Source organism: Coregonus clupeaformis, chromosome 12 (genome assembly GCF_020615455.1).
Source record: "Coregonus clupeaformis isolate EN_2021a chromosome 12, ASM2061545v1, whole genome shotgun sequence".
In the NCBI taxonomy this organism is placed as follows: Eukaryota; Metazoa; Chordata; class Actinopteri; order Salmoniformes; family Salmonidae; genus Coregonus; species Coregonus clupeaformis.
The window spans coordinates 36,800,127-36,819,582 of record NC_059203.1 but is presented as its reverse complement, the minus strand read 5'-3'; the positions used below and the strand labels follow the sequence as shown (position 1 = coordinate 36,819,582).

Genomic DNA, 19,456 nt, shown 5'->3' with positions numbered 1-19,456 from the left:
CGCCACAGGATGTTTTTGTGCTGGTCAAGGGCAGTCAAGTCTGAGGAGAACCAGGGGCTATATCGGTTCTTAGTTCTGTATTTTTTGAATGGGGCATGTTTATTTAAGATTGAGAGGAAATTACTTTTAAGGAACAACCAGGCATCCTCTACTGACGGAATGAGATCTATATCCATCCAGGATACCTGGGCCAGGTCAATTAGGAAGGCCTCCTCGCTAAAGTGTTTTAGGGAGCGTTTGACAGTGATGAGGGGTGGTCGTTTGACCGCGGACCCGGTTACGGACGCAGGCAATAAGGCAGTGATCGCTGAGATCCTGGTTGAAGACAGCTGAGGTGTATTTAGAGGGTATGTTAGTCAGGATGATATCTATGAGGGTACCCATGTTTACGGATTTAGGGTTGTACCTGGTAGGTTCGTTGATAATTTGCGTGAGGTTGAGGGCATCTAGCTTGGATTGTAGGATGGCTGGGGTATTAAGCATATCCCAATTTAGGTCACCAAGCAGTACAAACTCTGAGGATAAATGGGGGCAATCAATTCACATATGGTGTCCAGGGCACAGCTGGGGGCTGAGGGGGGTCTGTAGCAAGCGGCAACAGTGAGAGACTTATTTCTGGAAAGGTGGATTTTTAGAAGTAGAAGCTCAAACTGTTTGGGCACAGACCTGGATAGTATGATAGAGCTCTGCAGGCTATCTCTACAGTAGATTGCAACTCCACCCCCTTTGGCAGTTCTATCTAGACGGAAAATGTTATAGTTGGGGATGGAAATTTCAGAATTTTTGGTGGCCTTCCTGAGCCAGGATTCAGACACTGCTAGAACATCAGGGTTGGCAGAGTGTGCTAACGCAGTGAATAACTCAAACTTAGGAAGTAGACTTCTGATATTTATGTGCAAGAAACCAAGACTTTTGCGATTACAGAAGTCATCAAATGATAGCGCCTGGGGAGTAGGAGTGATACTGAGGGCTGCAGGGCCTGGGTTAGCCTCTACATCACCAGAGGAACAGAGGAGGACTAGAATAAGGATACGGCTAAAGGCTTTAAGAACTGGTCTTCTAGTGCGTTGGGTACATAGAATAAAGGGGGCAGATTTCCGGGTGTTATAGAAAAGATTCAGGGCATTATGTACAGACAAGGATATGGAAGGATATGAGTAAAGTGGAGGTAAACCTAAGCGTTGGGTAACAATGAAAGAGATAGCATCGCTGGAGGCATCAATTGAGTCTGTCTCCGCGTGTATTGGGGGAGGGGCAAAGGAGCTATCTAAGGCAGGTTTAGCTAGGCTGGGGGGTCTACAGTGATATAGTACAATTAGAAATAACCGAAACAACAATAAACTAACCATGTTTGGGCTGAGGCTAAACATAAACAGGATGTAGTACCGTAAAAAGGAACAGTCCAGCAGATATCAGCTGTATAGCTGAGTTATCATAAGGTCCGGTGGTGAAGTACTAGTGAGTAAGAGGCCACGGCTAGCGTGTGCTAGCGGGCCAGGGCTAGCAGATGGATGGAATCTTCGTGGTTAACGTCGTAACCACATCAGACGATTTCGTCGGCAGACCAGTCGTGTAGGATCGGCGGGGCTCCGTGTCAACACTAGGTGGTCCCGTCCGGTTGACAGAGAGGTAGATAGCCGGGAGATGGGCCTGATGGTTGGCCTGATGGTTGGGCCTGATGGTTGGCCTGATAACCAACAACGACGAGTCAGCCTATAAGGAGGAGGTAAGTGAACTGGCATTGTGGTGACAGTTGACATGGACCAATAACACCACCAACATCAAGAGGGCGCAACAGCATCTTTACTTCCTAAGGCAGCTGAAGAAATTGGGCATGGCACCCCAGGTCCTCTCCAAATGCTATGGCTGCACCATCGAGAGCATCCTGACCGGTTGCATCGAGGCCTGGAACAGGAACTGCTCCATCCATGACCGCAAGACCCTCCAGCGGGTGGTGAGACAGCCCAGGACATCACTGGGACTGCGCTCCCACCCATCCAGGACATCTACTCAAAACAGTGCCTGAAGATGGCCACAGCATCATCAAGGACCCCACACACCCCAGCCACGAGCTGTTCACTCCCTTAGCGTCATGCAGATGGTATCGGAGCATGAGGTCTGATACCAACCGGCTCATAGACAGTTTCTATCTACAAGCCATCAGACTGCTGAACACTTGAACTGAACTGACCACTTGCTCTGATTCTCTGCATGTTAGTACACATGACACACTCACACACACACACACATCACAACTGCTGCTACTAGACTCTTATTAGGATTGCTAAATGCTGTACAATTTAAACACTTGACCCCCAATTCCCCCTTCCCCAACACATGTGTAAATATTGGACTACAAATTGTGCCTTCATACTTATGTTAAAACATTTATTCTATTCTACTGAGCCATTTACTTTATGTTCGTATTCTTATCTTTTATTATTTCTTATTGTTGTTGTATTGTCGAGAAGGAACCTGCAAGTAAGAATTTCATTGGACGGTGTATACCATGTGTATCCCGTACATATGACTAATAAAGCTTGAACTTGTAACTACTGCCACTGCTCCATAGTGGATCCTGTCTTATTCCACTAGCACAGCAGCAGGATCTTCCAAAACATGTGTAGTTCTTTAGTGAAAGCCATGTCTGATCTAGTGGTCTGTGATTGTCTCTAACTACTGTATTTTGTTGTGTTTTGTCTCCTTGATATCTACAGTGAGGGAAAAAAGTATTTGATCCCCTGCTGATTTTGTACGTTTCCCCACTGACAAAGACATGATCAGTCTATAATTTTAATGGTAGGTTTATTTGAACAGTGAGAGCCAGAATAACAACAAAAAAAAACTGAAAAACGCATGTCAAAAATGTTATAAATTGATTTGCATTTTAATGAGGGAAATAAGTATTTGACCCCTCTGCAAAACATGACTTAGTACTTGGTGGAAAAACCGTTGTTGGCAATCACAGAGGTCAGACGTTTCTTGTAGTTGGCCACCAGGTTTGCACACATCTCAGGAGGGATTCTGTCCCACTCCTCTTTGCAGATCTTCTCCAAGTCATTAAGGTTTCGACCCTGACGTTTGGCAACTCGAACCTTCAGCTCCCTCCACAGATTTTCTATGGGATTAAGGTCTGGAGACTGACTAGGCCACTCCAGGACCTTAATGTGCTTCTTCTTGAGCCACTCCTTTGTTGCCTTGGCTGTGTGTTTTGGGTCATTGTCATGCTGGAATATCCATCCACGACCCATTTTCAATGCCCTGGCTGAGGGAAGGAGGTTCTCACCCAAGATTTGACGGTACATGGCCCCGTCCATCGTCTCTTTGATGCGGTGAAGTTGTCCTGTCCCCTTAGCAGAAAAACACCCCCAAAGCATAATGTTTCCACCTCCATGTTTGACGGTGGGGATGGTGTTCTTGGGGTCATAGGCAGCATTCCTCCTCCTCCAAACACGGCGAGTTGAGTTGATGCCAAAGAGCTCCATTTTGGTCTCATCTGACCACAACACTTTCACCCAGTTCTCCTCTGAATCATTCAGATGTTCACTGGCAAACTTCAGACGGGCATGTATATGTGCTTTCTTGAGCAGGGGGACCTTGCGGGCGCTGCAGGATTTCAGTCCTTCACGGCGTAGTGTGTTACTAATTGTTTTCTTGGTGACTAAGGTCCCAGCTGCCTTGAGATCATTGACAAGTTCCTCCTGTGTAGTTCTGGGCTGATTCCTCACCGTTCTCATGATCATTGCAACTCCACGAGGTGAGCTCTTGCATGGAGCCCCAGGCCGAGGGAGATTGACAGTTATTTTGTGTTTCTTCCATTTGCGAATAATCGCACCAACTGTTGTCACCTTCTCACCAAGCTGCTTGGCGATGGTCTTGTAGCCCATTAAGTATTTGACCCCCTCTCAATCAGAAAGATTTCTGGCTCCCAGGTGTCTTTTATACAGGTAACAAAGCTGAGATTAGGAGCACTCCCTGTGTGCTCCTAATCTCAGCTTGTTACCTGTATAAAAGACACCTGGGAGCCAGAAATCTTTCTGATTGAGAGGGGGTCAAATACTTATTTCCCTCATTAAAATGCAAATCAATTTATAACATTTTTGACATGTGTTTTTCTGGATTTTTTTGTTGTTATTCTGTCTCTCACTGTTCAAATAAACCTACCATTAAAATTATAGACTGATAATTTTTTTTGTCAGTGGGCAAACATACAAAATTAGCAGGGGATCAAATACTTTTCTCCCTCACTGTACCTCACACACACTGTTCTGGCAGCTCCACTAGAACAGTGGGGGAAAAAAGTATTTAGTCAGCCGCCAATTGTGCAAGTTCTCCCACTTAAAAATATGAGAGAGGCCTGTAATTTTCATCATAGGTACACGTCAACTCTGACAGACAAATTGAGATTTTTTTTCTCCGGAAAATCACATTGTAGGATTTTTAATGAATTTATTTGCAAATTATGGTGGAAAATAAGTATTTGGTCACCTACAAACAAGCAAGATTTCTGGCTCTCACAGACCTGTAACTTCTTCTTTAAGAGGCTCCTCTGTCCTCCACTCGTTACCTGTATTAATGGCACCTGTTTGAACTTGTTATCAGTATAAAAGACACCTGTCCACAACCTCAAACAGTCACATTCCAAACTCCACTATGGCCAAGACCAAAGAGCTGTCAAAGGACACCAGCAACAAAATTGTAGACCTGCACCAGGCTGGGAAGACTGAATCTGCAATAGGTAAGCAGCTTGGTTTGAAGAAATCAACTGTGGGAGCAATTATTAGGAAATGGAAGACATACAAGACCACTGATAATCTCCCTCGATCTGGGGCTCCACGCAAGATCTCACCCCGTGGGGTCAAAATGATCACAAGAACGGTGAGCAAAAATCCCAGAACCACACGGGGGGACCTAGTGAATGACCTGCAGAGAGCTGGGACCAAAGTAACAAAGCCTACCATCAGTAACACACTACGCCGCCAGGGACTCAAATCCTGCAGTGCCAGACGTGTCCCCCTGCTTAAGCCAGTACATCTCCAGGCCCGTCTGAAGTTTGCTAGAGTGCATTTGGATGATCCAGAAGAGGATTGGGAGAATGTCAGATGAAACCAAAATATAACTTTTTGGTAAAAACTCAACTCGTCGTGTTTGGAGGACAAAGAATGCTGAGTTGCATCCAAAGAACACCATACCTACTGTGAAGCATGGGGGTGGAAACATCATTCTTTGGGGGCTGTTTTTCTGCAAAGGGACCAGGACGACTGATCCGTGTAAAGGAAAGAATGAATGGGGCCATGTATCGTGAGATTTTGAGTGAAAACCTCCTTCCATCAGCAAGGGCATTGAAGATGAAACGTGGCTGGGTCTTTCAGCATGACAATGATCCCAAACACACCGCCCGGCAACGAAGGAGTGGCTTCGTAAGAAGCATTTCAAGGTCCTGGAGTGGCCTAGCCAGTCTCCAGATCTCAACCCCATAGAAAATCTTTGGAGGGGAGTTGAAAGTCCGTGTTGCCCAGCGACAGCCCCAAAACATCACTGCTCTAGAGGAGATCTGCATGGAGGAATGGGCCAAAATACCAGCAACAGTGTGTGAAAACCTTGTGAAGACTTACAGAAAACGTTTGACCTGTGTCATTGCCAACAAAGGGTATATAACAAAGTATTGAGAAACTTTTGTTATTGACCAAATACTTATTTTCCACCATAATTTGCAAATAAATTCATTAAAAATCCTACAATGTGATTTTCTGGATTTTTTTCTTCTCATTTTGTCTGTCATAGTTGACGTGTACCTATGATGAAAATTACAGGCCTCTCTCATCTTTTTAAGTGGGAGAACTTGCACAATTGGTGGCTGACTAAATACTTTTTTTCCCCACTGTATCTAACAGCATCAAGTGTCCTGGGAACCCAAAGCTCCCCAGCTCAGTGAATGAGCAGACGATACACTGAGAATCCACCTCTTTTAATGTTAATGATCATTCTATGTAATTACCCAGCTGGAATCATAAAGAGATTCTTTGGAATAACTTGAGATAGAGAAAGTGGGACAGAGACAGAGTAGAGAGGGAACTCATCATTTGGGGGGGCCTGAGAACTGAGTGTGTACATGAGTCACGCAGAGACATAACCGAGACCGACAGAGAGGGATTTACACGTTGTGTGACACATTTTTTTAGTTTTTCACCTGTTATAAAATAGGAATTCTGCTTTCTATCTGAACGGGCATTTATAGAATGCAGTCCATTAAACCCAATTTCTCTTGTTTTGATTTGTGCATTCATCTTTGTCATGTCTTCTATCTGGCGAACATTTGGAATGATAAACTCTTCTCCATGCCTTAGCTGAGAGGATGACAGGTTTATTATTTGTTTGTTGTCGTATTGCAGCAGCTCTTCTTCACAATCCATATATGACCCTTAACCTTTTGGTGGACAGAGGGAAAAGTGGGCTTCGGCGATGTCTCATTAGCCAATGAGGAGATTAGGTGTGAGAGAGGGACTGAAGAGCTTTAGGAGGATATGATGGGTTCTCTACAGATGGATCAGGAAGAATGAGAAGGTGATCCTTCTCTAAAGGCTGAGCAAATATAAACTCTATGGGATGTAATGGATTCATTTCACAGTCTCTGACAACAGTATTGTGCTTGGGTTTCTACTATGCTGCTTGTGTACTGAAAACACTACACAGTTTTCTTTATCTGAAAAACTAGAGCACTTTACTTTCAAAGAAGCTGTATGTTCCTGATGTGCATAGCCATTAAATTCAAAGACCTTTACATACTAGGTTTATTAATTGAGCGTTACTGTAGTACATTCTAGCTGTATAGCTCCAGTGTCCGAACGTCCAGCTGAACTCTATAAGGGATGATCTCCAGTCAGAGCTGTGAACATGTGATGTGTTCTGGCCCTATAGACCCCCTGAGAGACGTGACCTGCTGCTCCGCTCCCTCTCTCCTCTTGCCTCGCTCCTTTCCTCCCTCATTCTGCTGCTGTCACTGGGCTGGTCACAAAGAGAGGGGAGAGAGATGGCAGATGAAAATGAACAGAATGAATTATGCCTATCACAGAGACCTTTTCAAACGCTCTCCCCCATGTGAAGGATGAACAAGGCTACCACCATCACACACATCTGGAAATAAAAGGCTGCTTCTGTATTGGCGTCTAGCCTAAGAGATTGAAAGAGGGAGAAATGTGTCTTAATGACTCAGAAGTGTTGCTTTTCAGTTTATTACCAGTGGTTTGTGTAAGGTCTATGTACTGTACTGCACAGTGATACATGTTGAATAGGCAGCCTCTACTGCTACTAGGGCTAATCATGATTATTATGCCATGGCTGCATGTACTCTTTCTGTGGCTTGAATGCTCCTAGGGCGTTGTTACAGTACCGGTGTTCCTTTCACTCCTATAGTGTCTATGAAGAGGGAGGCTGTCTACTCTCAGAGCAGCTGCCAGAGAGAGCAAAGTCACGACAAACCCCCACGAGACCCTCCCTTCTGTCTCTCTCTCTCTGTCTGTCTCTGTCTCTCCTCCTAATTTTCCCTGTCTTACCTCCAGTCACACCAACACTTAATTAACTTCCCAATTAAACAAATTATCCTTAACGACGCTAACTCCTTCCTTAAAATTGTTTGCTTTCGTGGACAGAAAATCTAATTAGGCAAAGTTTATATTGAGGGAGTTGATCCTTGTCCTTGCATATCAATTGACTGTGGTTGCTCGATCAATTTGTGCTTGCTCCATTTTTTGTCTCCGCTGCTTCGCTCTTCTATCTCTGGGTTTCTTTGTCTTGTCTTGGTCTGTTTTAATTAATTAGTCAGGGATTTCACCATCGATCCAGGAGGAGGCTGAGGCTCTCTCATGATAATCTGCCTTCATTGTCAGCAATCGCGTGTTAATTTATTTGGAGGACAGTTTCAATTGTGATGCTCTGTGTCTAAATGCTCCATCCTCCAAACCTTGTTGTTATCCTTTCTAGCTAATGGATGTGTGTCATGTAGTTGACGTGTTTCAGGGATGTTTCTGCTCTGTTTTGATGCAGATAACAAGGGAGAAAAGAAGATGGTAAAGCAGTCTTCTTTTTATCTCCTATAACTTCCTCGTCCCTCCTCATGTCGGTCGTTCTCTGTCTGGAAGGCTCCCAGCCCAATTATCTATTTTATTACATCATACATCACACTCAGTGAGAGGTAACGATATCAACTCTAAGAAAGTTTACAGTTTGGAGCCAAGTGTTCCTGACTCTCTGTGTGTGCTGCTGGGTTTGCATGTGGTTAGTAGTTATCACTGATACACTGCACCTCGAGATCAGGCTCATAGTCCAGACAAGGAATTATTCATACTAAACATACCAGCCTTTGGTTTGTACAGAAGCCTGTGTATTCTGTCAGGGAGGTAGTTCTGGCCTCAGGTTCAGTTGAATGGCTGTTGTTGTGGATGTCAGTCCTATATATCAACCATAGCATGTTGGTTTAATAATCTATAAAGCATTCCTTCATTATAATACATGGGATGAGATAAGAACGGAAAGATGCATGGGTGAATTGTAGTGGGAATGGATGGGTAGATAAAAGATCTACTCTTCCCACACTGTGCTTATCAGACTTCACAGCTCGATATGGAGAGAGCTTTCCTCCTATTAAGATGTGTGTATCTAGACGCTAAAGTCTAGTTTGATCTTCAAATAGCCTGGGTTCCTATACACAACTCTGTGTCTTTAGCTCTATAGCCTGAGTTCAGCTCTGTGTCTTTAGCACTGCAAAAAGCCACACTCCATACTAACCCCAGACCCATATGCATTTTACATGAGAGGAAACGAGGTGAAATTATTTGATAAAGTAATAAGACCAATTATAGTGCAGCACAGGAGGCACCTAAATGCCAGTTTAACCCAGAAAAACACTGTTTTCATCAATGCTTTATAAAGCTCCTGAATTATTGAGGAGGGGGTCATGTAACAGGGAGGGAGAAAAGCAGCACAACCACGTGCGCCATTTTATAATGATTATAAAGGCATTGTTTCTACTGCCAAATACAGTAACCAACATCAGCATACTGCTCATCATAATATGCTGTTCACTGGCTTCCTATTTACAGAGAAATATACATAGCAACCCAATAAACATGTATTGTATAATTGTGATAACCAACATGTATCCTTGTCTAATGGTTTTCAGTCTCTTCTTTGCGTGTGGTTAGGGCTGATCTTAGCCAATGCTCCACAGTGGAGTTAACAGTTAGGCAGATATGGTCTGTGCTGTGCTGTTCTATGCTAAGCTATACTGTGATGTGCTGTTCTGTGCTGTATAGATTCAGAGAAGTCCACTCTGTCCTCCATATGAGAGCAGAGCCCATCTCAGTCCCAGCAGCCCCAGACTGAGCAGGTTAACTGGACGCATGTTGACTCCCGGGCCGCCGGCCATTGAAATGGATCTCCTCCAACCAGGAACACGGCGATGCAGGATTGCGATGCTGGGAAAAGGGCAGGGTGAGGAGGAAGGAAATCCAATATCCTCCCATCGTAATTAAAAACGTTCACGCCAGGAGCGCCATTTTGATTATGACAGACCAGTTAATCTATCTCTTTTTTGTACTAATCTATTTATCATTGGTTAATAATACATGTGGGTGGTAACTGTTTTTCTGTTTGGCTGTCAAATCAGGGAGTAAAAATGGTATGGCGGAGGGCAGGATCAGTGTGGGTGGCAAATGGAACAGTCGGGGCGCCGATGGGCCGTAAATCTAACGGGTACTGTTGGCCATCCATTATTCACATGCTCTTTCTTAATGATTAAGTGGTTAGGGGGTGAACATTATTTATAATAACGGTTACATGGAGAAAATCGGACCTCTCTGAAATGAAAATGGATGGCCCTCCCATCAGCAAAATACATTTGACCTAAACCCTCCCTGAACGCTTGAAAAATAAAAACTAGTGACACTCCCCTATACCCAAAATAATAATTAAACCAAAGTGGATAGCAGAGAACATGTCTACCGTTTACCCTCATTTCTTGGACAGACCAGAGCCTTAGATATGCAGTTTTAGAAACTGTTCTTGGTCCTGTAAGCATTACATGGCAACACGGCAATTTTGATAGCGCACAGGGCTCCACCGCCGTGGACAAGAGTAGGACTGGAAAGATCTCCTTTATAGTAAAAGCATTGCATGAATCTATCATCGTATTTGCAGGTCCGAGAAAAAATTGCCTTTTATAAACATTTAATGCAATTCTACATAATTTTACATATTAGCTGAATCTTTTTTTAATACCACACAAAATCGAAATTACAGGCTAAGAATGGACAGAGAGATAGGCCTATGTGTTCATTTGATCATATTTCTCCAATGCCAAATCAGTGTGTCTGTCTTGTTTGCAACGAAACAGTCCATGTTTGCAAATAATTAAATCTGAGACTTCATTAGGAATCTAAACATGGTACTTTCAAAAGTTAGACCTACCTTTCCACCCCAGACAGAGTAGGGCCTACCGACACAGAAAAATTTAAGCTTTAACTGCTGGCTACTCTTCTTCCGTGGCTTAACCCAACGAAGGTCACAAGTGTTTCCCTAAAAGCTGTCAGGGTTTAAACATCTTCTATTGTATAGAAAGTGAATAGCTTAATCAATTGATAGTGACAATTAGATTACTTCCCAAGCGAAGTCGGCCTCTGAATGTCAAAGAAACGAAACAATGATATCCCCATATGAATCGGAGTCACGTCTTTCCCGGGTATTTTATAGCTTGTTTCTAGCATAAATCATCCAAAATAAAACGGATCAGATTATATAGTGCTTTTTGCCGTTTTCTTTAATGAAAGGTAGGTATGGTATACCCTCTCAATGCGTGTCTTGGTTTTAACTTAACAGCCCTTCACTGACACCGAGGTAGGCTATTTAAAGAGTGCATGGTGGGTGGAGGAATTGACGAGAAAAGTATGGATATAGGTTTACATTTTAGTCATTTAGCAGACGCTCTTTTCCAGAGCAATTAGGGGAAAGTACCTTGCTCAAGGGCACATCGACAGATTTTTCACCCAGTTGGCTTGGGGATTCAAACCAGCGACCTTTCTGGCTCAATGCTCTTAACCGCTAAGCTACCTGCTGCCTATATAGCAGCCTATAGCCTAATTTCATCTGTTAAACAGCTAGGCATACCTCTTTCTTAAATAGGACGAAATAGGCTCCAACACAAAGCCCTCTTGTTGTTAGTAAAGTCTAATTAAAATTAAGACTGTTGAATTGAACTATGCCTACTCTAATTTGCCTACTTTCAGCACCATGAGCTGTCCATTCCCGACTGATGGTGCGTCGGCTGCTGCTTCAAGGTTCAGCACCACCAGTGCTTAATTTGAGCCGGATCCAGCCGGAACAGGATCCGGCACCTCTCCGTTTTGGACTTTTTTGTTCCGGAACCTATTTGGCCGGATCCGGTACATCGTGGCATGAAAAATAATTTTACATTTTTGCATGAAATACGTTTATTAAAGGCCAACATTTTCCCGGACCCTAGGCTACTAAAAATGTTCCCCATGTGTGCAACTTCTGTAAGAGCCTCTAGTCTACTGCTCTATGCCAGTACTCAAATGCGATGATATGCATGCAATGCATTATTATAAAGGTGATTTTTATTAATTTTTCATGCGTTCCGGATCACCCACCTCTCGCTTTCACTTTTTGTTCCGGCACCTTCCGATTTACAAGTTAAACACTGAGCACCACAAAGTAAGTTACTCGAATCTGGCTTATTGTGAGGTCAATAACTAATAAATACATCATGGGCAAGAATCATATTGTTTTTCTAAATCAATTATAGTAGTAGAAAGCTATCAAAGTTGACCTCCTGTCCTCCTCATCTTCGGCTCTCCTTCTCAATCTGAACTAGGGTAGTCCACGCACAAGATTTTTTTGGAGTAGGCTTAATAAAAACATATTTTCGGAAGAAACCTTTGACTCCTCCTGAACTGCCACCATAGCCCTACACAGCACAGCCATTGGTTAGGCAGGACACAAAAATGTTTTGAATCATCAAGAGCAGAGCAGGCCGGGGTTCAGGGTTGAAATATCCATTGTATTGTGTAATGCAGCGTAGTTTTATGTACACTATCCCAGCAGCTATCTTAGAAATATAACTTTGGTCTGTGCTTCTCCTAACATGCACTTCGTAACCTATAGGCTATGGATCATTTGATTGAGACCACACTAAATAGCCTATAGGCCCACTTGATATTGTACGCCCATCAGAGATGAGGGGTGGCATCGGGCACACATGAATATACACTGAGTATACCAAACATTAGAAACACCTTCCTAATATTGAGTTGCCCCCCCACATCAGAACAGCCTCAATTCGTCTGGGCATGGACTCTACAAGGTGTCAAAAGTGTTCCACAGGGATGCTGACCCATGTTGACTCCAATGCTTCCCACAGTTGTCAGGTTGGCTGGATGTTCTTTAGGTGATGGACAATTATTGATACACACGGAAAATGTTGAGCGTTAAAAAAAAAACAGCAGCGTTGCAATTCTTGACACAAACCTTTGCGCCTGGCACTTACTACCATACCCTGTTCAAAGGCACTTACATATTTTGTCTTGCCCATTCACCCTCTGAATGGCACACACGCACAATCCATGTCTCAATTGTCTCAAGGCTTAAAAATCCTTCTTTAATCTTTCTCCTCCCCTTCATCTACACTGATTGAAGTGCATTTAACAGGTGACATCAATAAAGGATCATAGCTTTCACCTGGATTCACCTGGTCAGTCTCATGGAAAGAGCAGGTGTTCTTAAGGTCTTGTATACTCAGTGTATAGCCTAATAAGCAACTCATTATAAAACACTGTCATCAATTACAAATTACATGACCCTACCCTATACTACATGTAAAAAAAATACTAAACCCTCCCCTTGACTGAAATTGAAATTGAAACCTCCAGGTAACCGTTCTGTAAATGTTGATCCGTCCCTTAGTAATGCAGTGTTATATACAGAGCATACTGTGGCACATGTACTACTGCAAGGCCCGTGCAAAGAACATATGAAGCTGTCTAAATTGGCGACAGATTTCCATGCGGATATTCTAGAATCCGCATAAAGAAAAACTTTTGGGGGTCAAATGGCAGTAAAGCATCGATCATCATGTCACCAGAATAAGATTCTCGATATTTATTGGAAAGGAGCATCAAGATCACCTTGCACTTTCACCACCCTGTGAAGTTCATCATACTTTATTTCATCTGTAGCCTAATAAACTGCATGGTTTCCCGAGTCGTAGTGGGAGGATCACACACCACATCATCGCGTGGCTCAAAGTTTACTCTGATATGATTGTTATAATATCAATATTTGCGCATAAAGCTGTTTCCACTGCCATTTCTCGCATAATTACATTTGCCGACACAAAAAGATCCCACCATGTCGAACGAACAAATTATCTGTCACCATTTATAAAATTGTACCGAAACTTCCTGTTTCCATCACACCTGTCGTGATTTATATTTTATACTGTATGACTTTACTAGCATAACAACTGTGGATGGAAACGTGGTTTATGTCTCTGGCCCTCTCTCTCTCTAACTCTCTCTCCATCTCTCTCTCCAATGGATGCATTCCATTGTAGATGTACATCCATTAAGGCAGTGTGTGTTGTAGTGTGATTGTCTTGTTGTGTCCTGAAGCTGTGGAGGTCTAGGAGGTTAATTACTTTCTCAATAGAAGATATCTCTCAGCTTTCATGTCATCTTTATCAGTCACAACAACACCGGCACACAGACACTACAGCAAATCCTGACATGTCCAGGAAATATGTTGATGCCCTATACTTTGAACACTATTGGTGCCTTTAGAGAGGATTTGTAGTGACATTTGCGAAATGCGCCAATGGTTTTACAAATCATCTCTGCTCTGTGTTGGACCCTGCCATTGGTAAACCAATGTAATTCATCCTTATTTGTATTCACCTTGAATTTTGAATGACTTCTACTTTTGTGAGATGGACTGTAATTCATATCAGGCTTTAAATAGCCACTTGACAATAACCGTGCTAGGGATAATGCTAGTGCCAGAGTGGTTTGTAACAGAGAGTCTCAACAAACCATTACTTCCTGCAATAGTGGCAGATTCTTCCCTACTGGTTATATTCACAGGAAGTAATCATGCCATCAGATTGTAATCAGAATAATCCACTGTATCCCCAAATATCTTATAGTGACTGGCTTCTCTAGGGTGTGTTTCAGTGACTGGCTTTTCTGGTGTGTGTTTCAGTGAATTGCTTCTCTAGTGTGTGTTTCTGTGACTGGCTTCTCTAGTGTGTGTTTCAATGAGCTGTTGAGCTGCACACTAACGTCATCCTGGGGAAATAAATCTTCTTGATTGTTCTATCAGAGCAATGCTATTAGAGATATCAGAGACCACTAATGCAGTTAATATGTATTATCTAGTATGTTCCTTTATCTGTCAAATCAATCTCAGTACATGTAAACACTTCCCTCTGCCTGTCACAATGATGCCACAGTATCTATCATATACTACAGGAGCGTCACTGACGTTTGAAGAGAAAGGCCCCTCGTTTCTCCTTGTGTCCTCACCCGACCCACGCTATAAAAGTTTACAGATTTGTGTAAAGGCAGTGGAGAGACTCTCTCTCTCTCTCTCTCTCTCTCTCTCTCTCTCTCTCTCTCTGTCTGTCTGTCTGTCTGTCTGTCTGTCTGTCTGTCTGTCTGTCTGTCTGTCTGTCTGTCTGTCTGTCTGTCTGTCTGTCTGTCTGTCTGTCTGTCTGTCTGTCTGTGTTTGTGTACGGCTTATTGTATTTCTCACCTTCCTCCTGCTCCTCATTATCTGGGAGGGTTCGAGGAGATGTGGCTCATTTGCATATGGCAGTAGCCCTGGGGGGGGGGGGGTTTATGTGTAGCAGGTGATTCATACCACGGAGGAGCGGAACTAACTAGCTACATACCTATTTTACCCAGGATAAGATTAAAAACAATCAATCCCCCTCGTTCACACAGCGACCGTCGCCCAATACAAAAACGGATCACCAGCCCTCTCCTTCCCCCCTCTCTCCCTTTCCCTCTCGTCTCCTAAAGTGGAGAGGGGGCTGCACGCCTCCACAACCCACTGCCTCCATCTCTTTCATATATATTTGTAAAAATATTGATATAAATTTTTTATCATTTGTACAGTTCTTAATTTAAAAAAAAATGTGTCATTTTACTGTGTAAAACCTTGCAGTGCTACTTTTTTTTAACAGTGAGGTGGATATATATCTAAATGTGATTGTTTGTCTCTCTGAAATGAAACCATCTAGTGGTAGGTTTCAAATATTGAATAACCCCATGCCATGATTAGATAGTGAAAAAACACATTGATCTATTTCAGAAGTTCTTCAAACAAAACATTTGAATTTACTAACATTTCTGAAAATTGATATATAGGGTTTTGGAATGAAACGCTTCATTTATAAACTCCCCTCTTTCATCACACATCTGCCTCCCTCCACCCTAGGAAAGTGGCTATATAGACATATGGCTCTATATAAATGGAATATTAATGGCCTGGCATGTGGAGGAACATATCTCACATGCCATTAATTCATATTCATGCACCAGACATACTGTATACAGTATGGTAGAGTGTTATGTCAGCATACTGGGAGTGTTTCATCATGAGGCTCCTCTCTGATCTTCTCTTCTTGTCTGATGCCTTCTGCCCATCTGCATAACACACTTAGCTTCTCATTGGAATGGACTCTTTCACATAACAGTATGTTATGTGCTGCTATACAGTATGGATCACAGCACTTGTGGAATATCTGTATATATCAATCCTCATATTGACTACCTCACTACAGTGTATGAGGTTATACAGCATATCGATGCTGTCGAACCTCTTTTTTTAATGACCCTTTTTTTAATGACAGGACTGTCTGATGTCTTTGTTCCAGACAAAGGAGATTGGCTCATTAAATGTAGCATAATTGTTGTGTGTGCGTGTGTGTGTGTATGCTCATCCCTCACACAGCCTTGTTCTAATCAGGGTGTGCTGGATAAGCAAACTGCCTAGTGTTAAACATTAATGAGCAGAGAGTAAAGTAAAGATGTAAAGCAGGGGGCAATCTCCTCCTCCTGGAAAGAGTTTCTTTAAAGATTGTTTTGTGTTGTACTCTAGAGTGGGAGAGGAGAGAAATTATGTCACGCCTTAACACTGACAAAATCAGCTTAATGGTTCACAGCTCTGTTTATTGTTATGGGAGAAACGCAGGGCTTAGTGATGTGGTACATGGTCAAACTGACAAGTCTTTCTGGTCAACAGCAGCCGTCTTTAGAGAAGGACTTAGTCCATTAGAGTAACTCACCCTACGTTGTTGTTGAGATAAGTGCTTTTTGGATACAGAGCGGCTGAGCCTTTGAAAAGCTCAGGAGTGGAGGGCAGATCTCACAAAATAGACTGCCTCTTGCCAATGGGAATGAAACATGCAGTCTGAACTTTCTCTCTGTCTCTGTCTCACTCTCTCTCACCCACAGGAGAGGCAGCTCCATGCCTGGCCATTCATTGAGATCAATACAGGGGACCTAACCCACTACATGGCTCCGCTGTCCTCCCAGAGCGGCTTCCACCACACTGGCTTTGTTGTGCCCGAGCTCATCACACAGACATCGGCCAAGACACCGGTGACAGAGGTGTCCTCGGACCAGGACAGAGGGACAGATATTTCAGGTACTCTAAGCCCCTCGTCCTTCCATACAACCACTGACATGACATTGACCAACCAGGTGTTTATTTTAATTTTATTTCACCTTTATTTAACCAGGTAAGCCAGTTGAGAACAAGTTCTCATTTACAACTGCAACCTGGCCAAGATAAAGCAGGTGTGTTCTCCCCCTTTAGGATGTAATGGGCTAGTTCAACTAACACCACATATCTTTCAGTTCTCATTCAACCAACCCAACCACAGATGCGTTTTAGCTAGTTTCATTCATAGCAAGAAAATAAGACATTGGATGGCCAGTAGAGGAAAGAGAGACAAAAGCATTGAACTATTTCTTCCTGAACAGCTTGTTCCACTAAGAGGTTTGTTTGAATTACTTCAGCGTGATTGAGTTTGCAGAGATACAGCTCTAGTCTATCCAAAGGTAAGGCTGTGTGTTAGATATGTAACCCTCTCACCAGGCTCGAATTTGACTCTCACGATATTACCTTACTTAGAATATCTGAACAGCATGGGATATTAGGTGAGAAGGACATCTCCAATAAGAATCCCTATTGCAAACTTGCTAGGGTGAATGACAAATAGGGTATTAACTTCAGATAAAATGATTATAGACTTGGTTATTATTATAAGGATATGCTTTCCCATGCATTAAATGAAACTGAAACAGTAAATGACTCCACCAATACAACAGACATAAGGTTCAAGATCTATATTATCACTTTTTCAATGTAACACATCAAAATAAATAAAAATAATAAACCCCAATGATTTTTCCACAACCCATGTCCAAATTATTTGCAAGCTTGCTTAAACCGTGGGCGCGCGTTGGAGCTAAAAAAAATGACGACATACATAAAGTCCCAAAGTCCACCCCACATTTGTAGTTACTCACTACTTGTAGATATTGCCTCAGCAAAGTATAGCAGTTCCGTGCAGGTGTCCTCACAAGATCCACAGCGAACACAGCTATCAATGCAGCCAGTACTCGGTAGCAGCAACAGACATCTGTTGGAAACCCGAACTCGTTGATCGTCACAAGCAATTCTCTCCAAGTCTCGCACGATGCTAGGCTAACCTCTAGGATGTCGAATGTCTCCACAATGCGAAGGCAGCTTCAGTCTCCACTAGGTCTTTCTTAACTAAATAATAACACTCTCTTATAGAAATACAATCAGGATTTCCCTTCAAAACTCTGTAGGTATGGTTTTGTTCTCTCTTTATCGTTTCCTTTAGTCTTTTTTTTCCCTTCACCAACCCCACTAACGTCTCTCCTCTCCCTTCTTTCAACCTTTCCCTCCCTTTTCTTTTTCCAGCAACCAGTCCACTCTCCCATTGGCCACAACTTAACAAGCTTCCTCATTGTTCAAAACTTTAACAAGATATGTGGGAAACTTAAAACTTAAAAGTAAACCAACCTATTCACTTGTACATTTTTGAAACATTGCTTCAAAATAAATGCATTAACGACATTACAAATCAGGAGCTATTCGATCACCTTTTAAATCTAATACCAATTAATTATAACAAATAAACTCTATACTTGGTTTTAGCAAGGGTATTACAGATATAAAGAACCAACAGACAGCCAGGATGTGGCTGCAGGTATTTTGTGCCCCACCGTGTTGATCCCACCCAACAGCCCCTGTAATTGTTCTGTCACTGTGAGTATGTTTCTTCAAGTGCAATGTTTTTTTAGACCCGCCATTACTCTTTAAAACTTGACAGGGCTTTCAGGTTAGCACAGCGGTGATATTGACTTTGTCTTTGCACAAATCATTTTGTAAGAGAAGCAGTGGGGTGTGTCCGTCCGTCCGTCCGTCCGTGTGTGTGGATAAGACTGTGTGGGCTGTAGGTGTAGACTGAGATGGCTTGACTGAGAGGAGGTGACACAGAGGGAATGGGGAAAGAAGGGCTCACAGAGGCTGTCTCTCTAACCGCTCTTCCTCATAAAGTGCACAACTTTAGTTAATCAGATGCCCTGTATTATGGGGCTTATTGTCTTTCCTTTGTTCTGTGTCCATTCATGTAATGATGTCTGGGTTGGTTCAGAACTGGTTACCATGGTGAGAGTCTCTGCCACTGGTCACTGAGGAGGGCAGTGCCAGTCTGTTGGTGATGACATAGACAGTTAGTGCTGTTCAGAGCTTTGAATTTATTTGTCAACACCACTGAATTGAGACAAAATAGTGTTCATTGGTAGAATTGAATATGTGGATGACAAAATATTTTTGATTTGTTCAAGCAATAGACTTAAGAAAACCCAACTGAGGGGTTTTTTACAGAAACTGCACATTATGCTCCTATATTTGGGATAATAATCACTCTGGATTCACCAGTAAAGCAGAAATTCATCCTCCTCTTTAGAGAGAGTTCCAGACTGGCTTGTTGCTTGTTCTCATAATGAAAGACTGCTCAATCAGTGGTGCTGAGCTGTGTCTGACAGACCAGCCCTGGAAATCAAACTCCGCACAGACCTTCCTGTGTCTGACAGACCAGCCCTGGAAATCAAACTCCGCACAGACCTTCCTGTGTCTGACAGACCAGCCCTGGAAATCAAACTCCGCACAGACCTTCCTGTGTCTGACAGACCAGCCCTGGAAATCAAACTCCACACAGACCTTCCTGTGTCTGACAGACCAGCCCTGGAAATCAAACTCCACACAGACCTTCCTGTGTCTGACAGACCAGCCCTGGAAATCAAACTCCGCACAGACCTTCCTGTGTCTGACAGACCAGCCCTGG

At 43.0% G+C, this 19,456-nt stretch overlaps 1 protein-coding gene across 1 annotated transcript in view; it reads left to right on the top strand.

The window, feature by feature from the left end:
* The window catches only part of LOC121578517 (testis-expressed protein 264 homolog), a 131,555-nt gene that overhangs the window by 99,257 nt on the left and 12,842 nt on the right, over positions 1-19,456 (top strand). The window contains exon 3 of the mRNA XM_041892884.2: positions 16,527-16,719. Within this exon, the coding sequence (XP_041748818.1) occupies positions 16,527-16,719 (193 nt within the window). The remainder of the gene's footprint in view (positions 1-16,526; positions 16,720-19,456) is intronic.